The sequence below is a fragment of the Gymnodraco acuticeps genome, unplaced genomic scaffold (assembly GCF_902827175.1).
Source record: "Gymnodraco acuticeps unplaced genomic scaffold, fGymAcu1.1, whole genome shotgun sequence".
Classification (NCBI taxonomy): Eukaryota; Metazoa; Chordata; class Actinopteri; order Perciformes; family Bathydraconidae; genus Gymnodraco; species Gymnodraco acuticeps.
Genome location: NW_022990512.1, coordinates 373,478 through 385,927, shown reverse-complemented (window position 1 = coordinate 385,927; position 12,450 = coordinate 373,478). Strand labels below are relative to the sequence as shown.

The window sequence follows — 12,450 nt, the reverse complement described above, 5'->3', positions numbered from 1 at the left end:
AGCGAGAATCAACTCAGTGAGCAACAGATACCAAGGATGCTGGCTGATGAAGGAGACGAAGTAGGCTAGGTAGCCAATATAAGGCTTAGCCGTACAGATACATGTGGGCTCACTATGTGGCCAGCAACCGGTCACAGTCGCCCTGTTTATCTCATGTCTTATAAAAGCTTATTAATGATTTATAAAGTGTTCACAACCTAATTAATAAACGAATTACAAACTATTCGTAAACCCGCTATGAGGGTATTCTTGTTGTAAAGTGGTCCCGAGATTTGTTGCACTTTTCTGTCTCCGGCTTCATTATAGAAACAAAAGTGAGATGTTTTCTGTTTTAAAACCTAATAATATATATTTGAGGATAATATATACCTTATATATTTTAAGTGTGTTGTTTTAATTATGTTTTTATGAATTCTCACTCATCTTTTCTTGATCACCATTTACCTCTCATGTATTTGTTTGTTTATTTATTTGTTGTTTTTACGTATTGTTTGTTTTTCAATAACATGTATTTTTTAAAGCAAAAAATAATAATTGATATGTTAAAAATGTAGTTGTTGGGAGAAGGGTGGGATTACATCAGTGGACACTTCTTCCCGCCCCTTTTCAGATGTGTAATCATTTGTTTATATCATCAGTCATATCGTTCTTAACATTCTGCTTAAGTTTGTACAGTATCATAATTCTCTTGTTTCATTTCATTGTTATTATTATGTTGTATTATTGTTTTACACGAAATCAAATCTGCTCTATAAATAAAATGCATTATTATGATTCTAATAATAGTGAGTGTTTGCTCACAGGAAGTGATCCAGAGGCGCAGCGTCAGCAGGACGTTGAACACCACGGTCTTCATGAAGAGGAGCCGCAGCCCGAGCACCGTGAGAGACGCCAGGTTCACCTGAGGGTCTGCAAACACACACACACACACACATTTAGAAAACACTCTAATTATACTATCAAATATACGCTGTAACTATAAACATGGAGAGACTCTCTGCTCTTTAAGTTTGACATGTGTCCACATTTAACTCTTAACACTTCTACCATCAAGAGTAAACATGTGGTTCATAGTATCTGACATAAAACCCTAAATAATACATTCCCTTGCAGAACATGTCCTTTAGCCGACGCTCTGATCCAGAGCCACTTACAGGAAGTGAGACCTGATCCAGAGCCACTTACAGGAAGTGAGACCTGATCCAGAGCCACTTACAGGAAGTGAGACCTGATCCAGAGCCACTTACAGGAAGTGAGACCTGATCCAGAGCCACTTACAGGAAGTGAGACCTGATCCAGAGCCACTTACAGGAAGTGAGACCTGATCCAGAGCCACTTACAGGAAGTGAGACCTGATCCAGAGCCACTTACAGGAAGTGAGACGAGACCTGATCCAGAGCCACTTACAGGAAGTGAGACCTGATCCAGAGCCACTTACAGGAAGTGAGACCTGATCCAGAGCCACTTACAGGAAGTGAGACCTGATCCAGAGCCACTTACAGGAAGTGAGACCTGATCCAGAGCCACTTACAGGAAGTGAGACCTGATCCAGAGCCACTTACAGGAAGTGAGACCTGATCCAGAGCCACTTACAGGAAGTGAGACCTGATCCAGAGCCACTTACAGGAAGTGAGACCTGATCCAGAGCCACTTACAGGAAGTGAGACCCTACCAGGTCTACAGGTAGAGGATCCAGAGCCACTTTCAAGAAGTGCAAGAACCATAAAGATTCAAACTCCCAACGAAAAGGAAAGTGCAGATATTTTCCCTTCAAGTGAGACCCTACCAGGTAGAGGGTCTACAGGTAGAGGGTCTACAGGTAGAGGGTCTACAGGTAGAGGGTCTACAGGTAGAGGGTCTACAGGTAGAGGGTCTACAGGTAGAGGGTCTACAGGTAGAGGGTCTACAGGTAGAGGGTCTACAGTCACAGGGTCTACAGGTAGAGGGTCTACAGTCACAGGGTCTACAGGTAGAGGGTCTACAGTCACAGGGTCTACAGGTAGAGGGTCTACAGTCACAGGGTCTACAGGTAGAGGGTCTACAGGTAGAGGGTCTACAGGTAGAGGGTCTACAGGTAGAGGGTCTACAGGTAGAGGGTCTACAGGTAGAGGGTCTACAGTCACAGGGTCTACAGTCACAGGGTCTACAGGTAGAGGGTCTACAGGTAGAGGGTCTACAGGTAGAGGGTCTACAGGTAGAGGGTCTACAGTCACAGGGTCTACAGGTAGAGGGTCTACAGGTAGAGGGTCTACAGGTAGAGGGTCTACAGGTAGAGGGTCTACAGTCACAGGGTCTACAGTCACAGGGTCTACAGGTAGAGGGTCTACAGGTAGAGGGTCTACAGGTAGAGGGTCTACAGTCACAGGGTCTACAGGTAGAGGGTCTACAGGTAGAGGGTCTACAGGTAGAGGGTCTACAGGTAGAGGGTCTACAGGTAGAGGGTCTACAGGTAGAGGGTCTACAGGTAGAGGGTCTACAGTCACAGGGTCTACAGGTAGAGGGTCTACAGGTAGAGGGTCTACAGGTAGAGGGTCTACAGTCACAGGGTCTACAGGTAGAGGGTCTACAGGTAGAGGGTCTACAGGTAGAGGGTCTACAGGTAGAGGGTCTACAGGTAGAGGGTCTACAGTCACAGGGTCTACAGGTAGAGGGTCTACAGGTAGAGGGTCTACAGGTAGAGGGTCTACAGGTAGAGGGTCTACAGGTAGAGGGTCTACAGGTAGAGGGTCTACAGGTAGAGGGTCTACAGGTAGAGGGCTAATGTTTCAACTGAGGGAGAGTTTAGAAATCAACACAAATATTGAACTATTAAAAAGTGTTCCAGAAAAGCATTGGAGAGTTTATTGACCAGCTGTTCGGACACACACCTGGCTGCAAAGAGTCATCGCAGTCACCCGGTCCACCCCCTGAAACACAGCAGACACAACATATTATAATTAGCACACAATCTTTGGTCTTCATTATTAATGAATAGTAAAACAGCCCGTCATCTCAAGTGGGCGAGGCGCTCACACTATAGTCAAATAGCCTCTTGGCGAACACATTTGAGTTACTGCTGATCTGCTGTGAGCTAGCTAGCTAACGTAGCTAAGCTAGTCATTTCAGATGCAAACAGTGACAGTTATGAGACGACTAAGGGTTAGTGGCAGAGGCAGTTGATCTGCTTTATACCCCTTGGTGAATGTTTTCTAAATGCTGCAAGTGTTGTCAAGTTGCTGAAGATGTGTTTGCAATATTCAGAGCAACAACAAAAAAGCAGAGTGAAGAAAGGAAGCCGTGAATGACTCCTGCTTTGTTTGAACACTGATGATGTGTGAAGAGGCTCACCTGTCTCACACGTCTGATTAGAGGACAGGTAGCCCACCTGGTTGAACAGTGAGTCCCCCTCGATCCTCACGGCGCCCGCCCTGTTGTTGAAGATGTCACTTTTGTCTTGATCCGCAGCTCGGATTCTGCTGAAGCCGGTGGCCAGACACAGCGGCGTGGGTTCAGCCTCCAGCTTGTAGAAGGACGGCTCGTACTCTTCCTCTGAAAGACACAGAGAGGAAGATGATGAGGAGACAGGATCAAACATCGCTACCAGGGTTTGGACCGGGGGGCGATCTCCGAGCGTTTGAACGTGATGACGAGTCAACACACACTGATCCAGACACACTCACAAACACACACACACACACACACACACTGATCCAGACACACTCACAAACACACACACTGTGATTCAAACTAACACACACACACACTGATCCAGACACACTCACAAACACACACACACACACACACACTGATCCAGACACACTCACAAACACACACACTGTGATTCAAACAAACACACACACACACTGATCCAGACACACTCACAAACACACACACTGTGATTCAAACTAACACACACACACACACACACACACACTGATCCAGACACACTCACAAACACACACACACACACACACACTGATCCAGACACACTCACAAACACACACACTGTGATTCAAACAAACACACACACACACTGATCCAGACACACTCACAAACACACACACTGTGATTCAAACTAACACACACACACATACACACACACACTGATCCAGACACACTCACAAATACACGCACACACTGTGAATCAAACAAACACACACACTGTGATTCAAACAAACACACAAACACACACACACACACACACACACACACACACACACACACACACACACACACACACACACACACACACACACACACACTGTGACTCAAACACACACACATACACACACACACACACACACACACACACACTCTCTCACACACACACACCACACACACACACACACACCACACACACACACACACACACACAACTCTCCACACACACACACACACACACAAACACACACACACAACACACACACACACACACACACACACACACACACACGGACCAAACACACACAAAACACACACACACACAACACACACACACACCACACACACACAACACAACACACACAACCCACACAAACACACACAAACACACACACACACACACAACACACCACACACACACACACACACAACAAACACACACACCAACAACACACACACACACACACACCACACACACACACACTCTCTCACCACACACACACACACACACACACACACACACACACACACACACACACACACACACACACACACACACACACACACACACACACACACACACACACACACACACACACACACACTGTGATTCAAACACACTAATCTACATATTTATTTCTATATCTACTTAAAACCTAGAGCGACTTCTTCGTGCTGATGGTGTGTGTGTTTATATGAAACATCTGTGTATTGTTTGTAAGGAAGAGTTTGATTATTCATTTTTAACAGAAATACACAATTATTTAGTTTATTGAGAGTTTGACGTTTGTGTTTATTTGGTCTGACATTTATGTTTTTAATGTTTGACATATTCAAAATAAAAGTGCCCACAATATAGATATGATTAAAATACAATAGAGCATGTTAGTGTGGCTGTTGGCTGCATGTAGTTGTGAACAGAGGAGAAGATGGTAACTGAGGAAATAAATAACTTAAACAGCGTTTAGTTGAGACGTGGATATTTAATAAATACTTAATTTAAGACTTATTTTAACAGCTGGAGAAAAAACGATATATTTTAAAAGCTAATTAATAAATCTGAATATGACAAATAAGAAATGATTTCTAAATAATATTGAATGGATCTTTTTACTCTTGTGTGTTAATTTGCAGTTCAACCCCTGAACCAAAAGCCATTCCCGTTGATCCCACTCTGCGTCATCGCTCAGCTAACCTGACGCTGCTAAACTGCAGAAATGACGCTAAATCAAAAACAACATGTAAGTGGAAATTATTATAATCATTATTGACTGGATAGTTCTACGCATTGCTCGCTTTTGTAATTTGTTTATCAGTTTTTATTTGAATATATATCTGAGTAACTCAGTCGACATGATGTTTTGATTCGAAATTCTTTCTGTTGAAAAAATACGTTTTGACTGTTTATTTTTGGGAATTCTTTGCACATCTATATCAGCGTTAGTGTTAGCGTTAGCGTTAGTGTTAGCGTTAGCGCTAGTGTTAGCGCTAGCGTTAGCGTTAGTTAGGGTTTGTATATGTTGTGATATCAAATATACCTTCAGGACGAGGGTAATTACAACAATGGTCGTAAAACAATATTGAAATTAGAGTTCAATGTTTAAATCATTTCAGGTATAAACATACTGATCTAATCCTGGAGAAGCTTTATCGAACTGTCCCTTCTGTGTTTAAGACTTTGACCGACTTTACCAAGAACCAGAAATACACCGTTCTCTGTTTGGTTCAAATGTCATATTTCATACATTACAAGCCGCCTCACTTCATAATTGATCATTTATCAACAATAAAAAAAACGTTTCACTTGTTCTTAATCAACAGAACGACGCGTCAGTGATCATTGAATGAAGTAACAGCTGTTCATTAAAGTACCTGCCATGTTGTTTTGTTCACCTGTTAATTGGTTAATTGAATTATTGATTCAGATATTGTTAAATCTTACTGATGTGTATTTGCAGATCGGATCCTCGTCCGAATGTTACTTTCCCCGTCCCGTCGTTCACACACTGAGACGCTACGCTACAAAAACATCGTGCCAGATATTGATGCTAGAAACCTCACATTTCTCTGGAGACTCGGGTTGGACAGAAACTCAGATTCAGATCAGACCGCTTTTAGCTTTCAAAAGATCTTTTTTCAATTTTGAATCCAGGATATTTTAACGTGAACACAAAGATTTTAGCATTGGTTTTCAAAATGAGAAAAGAGATCTGTCTTGTGTTAAATATATCTGAATCTCTCAGTGAGTAAAGCTTAAATCCTAATTTCACTTAACTGGGACTTTACCGATTTTAATTTCACAAGATATTTCAGCTCTCTTAGAATAATCCTCTCTGTTCCTGCTGTCTTGTTGCCACTTGTCTTCAGTCTGATGTTGCTATGAAGCACCTGAAGCCCAAACGTTTAAGAAAACAACTATAGAGTTAGGGTTAATCCCATGGATGAACAAAGAATAAAGTATATTTCATTCCTACTAGTTTGTACGAAGAGTCTGGTTCGTTTTGAGTGCCTAAAAGATTAAGATCATTTTTCCAATTTGCATCCAGAATATTTTAACAAAGATTTTAGCATTGCTTTTAGAAACTACAAGATGAATTCTTAACAGATCTGAATCAGTTAACATTTTAAAATGCTCAGTGTGGAAAGCTTCAATCCTGATTTCACTGGGACGTTTAGAGATTATAAAATATTCCAGGTGTTGAATAATCTTCTCTCTTCAATTACTTTAAAAAAGCACATCTAAGTTCCTGCTGTCTTCACTTTGATGTTGCTATGAAACACCGTGAAGCCCACACTTTGAAGAAAACTATTATAGACACAACGCTACTGCCCTTCCCAACAAAACAAATGATAAAGTGTATTTCATTCCTACTGGTTTGTACGAAGAGTCTGCTTCCCCTCCCGAAGATGAGTTTGCGCGTGCCGTCATTCACACCGAGCGTTACGCTGTTTCAAAAACCTCCGAGACTCTAAACTCTAGAAAATATAACGCCTGAACATAAAGACCAGAAATACTAGCAGCCCTAAAGTCTACGTTAGTCGCATGTTTTCATTGTTATTTAACAATCAGTAAGTGTTGAATCAGAAAAGGTGAAATGATGGTGTCATTTTAAACGTACACACATTTCCAACCATCTAAATGATATCAAATCTTCTGCGTTGATATTACCTGTAAATTAAATGTGAATTAACACGTTTATTCAATCTAGATTCATAAATGGAGCGTTGAGATCTCCAGAGACATGCAATAACCGTATAAATACAATACATTCAAACATCAGTAACATCGTTAACGTCTAGTTAACACTTGTTATCTAGTCATTAACTAATAAGAAGTACAGTTATCAATCAGGACGGATATAAAGTTGAACATCTAATGTAGTCACAGTTCAGTTAAATGTGAATTAATACTGTGTTTATGAAAGTGATACAATTGACAGTTTTAAACAGAAATGCAAGTGTTGATAACTGCAAAGAATATATAGTAAATACAATAGATAACTAATACCGTTAACGTCGACTCAACGCTGTGATAATGAGTGCAGTTTGACATCAGAACAGCTAGAATGATGGTGTTATCGTTAAACCTAAACATAGTTTTGACGGTTTGAACAGGAATATTAGAGTTGACTGTCGACTATAACTCTGATTTGTTTTTTATTAAATACGGCGATTACTTTGACCGTTTAGTTGTTTATGTTTTAGAATTGTTTATTTCTACTTCTACTACTATTCTACTTCTTATGTGCAATGCCTTGTTTTGGTTTATGCTGCAACACAACATGTCCCAACTTGGGATTAATAAAGTACATCATATCTGATTCATCTTTTCTCATCTGATTGAAACTAAGCCCAGGCTCAGCGTGGACTCACAGACTCACTCGCGTTGATGATCAGTTTGGTTCCGGATCCAAAAGTCACTTTGTTGTTTCCGTAATTCACACAGTGTCGCCGTCCAGGACGAAAACACTCCAGTGACTTTAGGGCGAGTTCCGTCTACTAGGATCCGTTTTCAGACCAGAATTAATATTAAACTGTGATGTTCCTTATTTAAAGCTTCTCTAATGATTGGGTGGATTTTATTTTAATTTAAGCGACTCTTAAAATAAATCGGGGGATAGATTTGTTTCATTTGTATCAAGACGTATAAATCCAGTTTCTTAAGTCACACTATTTAACACTTAAAACATATATTAACAGCCACACTTCCTTCACTGATTAACAGCACTTTCTGGAACAATTCACAATAGCAAGTCAAATGAATTCAACTCCAAAAAATAAATAACACGAACAATAACCGGGCGTATTCGTCAGAATAAAAGATAGCAGTGTATGCTGAGGATGCCATTGTATACATCAACAAATAAACAATACAACATATTTATATGAAAGTACTATTATGCTTTTGGGAGATTTGTTTCTCTATTGATGCAATATTTTCTTTTGACTTTGTGTTTAGCACTAACTGTAAAACCTTTTATCAGATTATATTGAATTCTAATGAATAATAAATACACTTACTGTGTTCAACGCTCAGTTTGGTGCCAGAGCTGAAGATGAGTTTGAAACGCGCGACACACACAGCGACACACACAGGGACACACACAGAGACACACACAGTGACACACACAGCGACACACACAGCGACACACACAGCGACACACACAGCGACACACACAGGACACAACAAGAGACACACACAGCGACACACACACAGCGACACACACACAGCGACACACACAGCGACACACACAGGGACACACACAGCGACACACACAGCGACACACACAGCGACACACACAGAGACACACACAGCGACACACACACAGCGACACACACACAGCGACACACACAGCGACACACACAGAGACACACACAGCGACACACACACAGCGACACACACAGCGACACACACAGTGACACACACAGCGACACACACAGCGACACACACAGGGACACACACAGCGACACACACAGCGACACACACAGCGACACACACAGCGACACACACAGCGACACACACAGCGACACACACAGCGACACACACAGCGACACACACAGCGACACACACAGCGACACACACAGCGACACACACAGAGACACACTCTCCTATTATGGAGAAAATAACCCGTTTTGTGAATGTTACAGAACCTGGTGTTTTTGTACAGAAAAGGGCTTCAGAACATTAAGACAGATATTCATAACATCTTTGTCTGACTTTAGTTCAAATCATTAAAAAGATGACTTTGCACGGTATGAGTATTATCGAGCAGAGCAACATCTGTTTGTGGGAATACGAGAAGAACTGAACTCACGGCCATCCACCATCACTTTGGTTCCTTCTCCAAATATTATTGTCCTGCTCCCTGATCCAGTCACACAGTGTTTCGTATCACCACAAAGAACTACAGTACAAACAGCGAGAAGTACTGCAGTACGGCAGTAAAACTACAAATACTACACGTTAAAAATACTCCATTAAGTCCTGGTTTCAAAATGTCACCTAAGTAGAAGCATTAAGTATTCTCAGTTAAGTGTCGTCTGCTTGAAGTATTTGATACTCACTGGTTTCTACAGTTAGTTTGGTTCCTTCTCCAAATATTATATTCCACGTTCCAGTCACACAGTGTTTCGTATCACCACAAAAAACTACAGTACCAACAGCGAGGAAGTACTCAGTACTGCAGTACAACTACAAATACTACACATTAAAAATACTCCATTAAGTCCCGGTTTTAAAGTAATCAGTACTCTGAACGGTAGATGTTAATCAGTACTGCATTAATATATGTTGTGTTTTTCATATCTGAAAGTAACTAGTAGCTGTGAGAGGTAAGTAATATAATGCAGTACAAAGTTGGTACTACAATGGAAGTATAAGATGTATTAAATGGAAATACTCACAAACAACGTAAAGATATTCAGCGTCACATCGTCTGTGAACAGTTACACTTATATTGTATATATATATATATATATATGTTTGATACTCACTGGTGTCTACAGTTAGCTTGGTTCCTTCTCCAAACAGCAGTTTGAAGTTTCCTGCTCCGGTCACACAGTGTTTCTGATCTCTACAATAGCTGCACTGTTTTACCATGAAGGTATTACTGTTACTAAAGTAAACATGTTAAGAATTGGGCTTTCTTTGATTGGCAGCAACTAATAAAGTTATTAACGACTAATATCTATCAGTACTCACTGGTTTCCACGGTTACTCTGGTTCCTCTCCCAAAGATCATCTTAAATCCAGTATTCACACAGCATGAAGCTCCATGACACAAACTCAACCAAACTCCACTCAGAAAACATGGATCTCAGATTAATCTAATCTTATTAATGATCCAACGTCAGGTTCAGTTTCATTAAAACCGTATTAAATTCATTGAAAACTGCAAAAAATCTCTCAGATAAAAATGTGAGCTTTTTAAAAGTTTAAGAGTGTTTCGTCAACCCGTTAGCCCAATGCTTCATAAACTAATACAGTTATTAAAGACTAATAAATATCAGTACTCACTGGTTTCCACGGTTACTCTGGTTCCTCTCCCAAAGATTATTTTCTGTGAGCCGAAAGTAGTCACACAGCATGAAGCTCCATGACACAAACTGCTCTCCAGAAGACATGGATTTCAGATGTGAGAGTTTTCTCATCTGATTTATGTTTCATTAAAACCGTCTGAAATATTTTGAAAAATGCAAAAAATCACTCCGATCAAAATGTGAGTTTTTTAAAAGTTAACATTTTCTCCGGAGTGTTTCGTCAACAATTTCAACCCGTTAGCCCAATGCTTCATAAACTAATAAAGTTATTAAAGACTAATAAATCTCAGTACTCACTGGTTTCCACGGTTACTCTGGTTCCTCCTCCAAAGATTATCTTATAAACTCCACTTCCAGTATTCACACAGCACGAAGCTCCATGACACAAACATATTTTTAACATTTACCACTTTGTTTAAAATAATTACATTCCAGTCAATGAATAAAGCCTCAGTTTGCATTAAAGAGTAGATATTTTAAATGTTTCATAAAAGAAATGCAGCTTCACTTCCTACTACATTAGAGATGTTACATCCATGGATTGATAAATGAAAGTATTGTATTTTCTCTACTTGGTTCTGAGTCAATGTTGTTGTTTAAAGACGGTCCTTATTATGAATTATGATCATATGTATCTCAGTACTCACTGGTTTCCACGGTTACTCTGGTTCCTCTTCCAAAGATCATCTTAACTCCAGTATTCACACAGCACGAAGCTCCATGACACAAACTCAACCAAACTCAGTTCAGACAAACATGGATTTCACTTCAGAGACTTCTGATTATTAATTTATATTATATATTAAATGTTACCGTATTTGTTTATAACAATCTAGACGGTCTTTCTGTTCATAAAACATATTTAAAATGTTTTCTATGGTTGTTCATGTTTAGGCTTTTCTTTGTTCATGACACTTTATAGAAACTGGTTTTGAAGCTACAGAGAAGACTACGAGTTACTTATAATTCATAATTGATAAAGACTCACTGGTTTCAATGGTTACTCTGGTTCCTCTTCCAAAGATGATCTTGTCATATCCAGCATTCACACAGCGTGAAGCTCCATGACACAAACTCCACCAGGACATGCTGTATTTAATATTAGAGACTCTGCATGCATGGTGACTATTTTCAATAACAAGAAATAATAGAAACACCCATCATCATCATGTCAGAGCTATTTCTTATCATTTGAAAAGTGTTTGACTTCATTCTTTCTGCTTTCTGTGTAAAACCCAGCTGCAGCTGTTTTTTTAAGATTCTCCTATAAATATAAATATATTTAATATTCATAATATATATATATTCCTACTCACTGGTTTCAACGGTTACTCTGGTTCCTCCTCCAAAGATGATCTTAAATCCACTTCCATCATTCACACAGCACGAAGCTCCATGACACAAACTCAACCAAACCTCATGTAGGAAAGCAAGTATTGTATTTTTAATAATAACTATTTTTATTGATATATTATGATCTTATTTCTAAAGCATATCAACTCTTAAACTACAGCTTCATCCAGACGGTTTTACATTTCAGAGCGTTGTTTCATCAACAGTTTCATACGAGGTATTTCTGTTTTTAATGATAGTATGATCACCAGATCAGTAATGGTTAATATCTCAGTACTCACTGGTTTCCACGGTTACTCTGGTTCCTCTTCCAAAGATCAGTTTAGTATTCCCTCCAGCGTTCACACAGCATGAGGCTCCACGACACAAACTGAACCACACTCTGATCAACATGGATTTCAGATCGGGATCTTTGGC

General features: G+C 40.0%; 1 protein-coding gene across 1 annotated transcript in view; it reads right to left on the bottom strand.

The window, feature by feature from the left end:
* LOC117553194 (M1-specific T cell receptor alpha chain-like) overlaps positions 1 to 12,450 on the bottom strand; it is a 37,513-nt gene that overhangs the window by 760 nt on the left and 24,303 nt on the right. The window contains exons 4-6 of the mRNA XM_034227005.1: positions 3,328 to 3,528; positions 2,868 to 2,906; positions 802 to 909 (exon numbers count right to left, since the gene is read on the bottom strand). Coding sequence (XP_034082896.1) covers positions 802 to 909; positions 2,868 to 2,906; positions 3,328 to 3,528 — 348 coding nt within the window. The remainder of the gene's footprint in view (positions 1 to 801; positions 910 to 2,867; positions 2,907 to 3,327; positions 3,529 to 12,450) is intronic.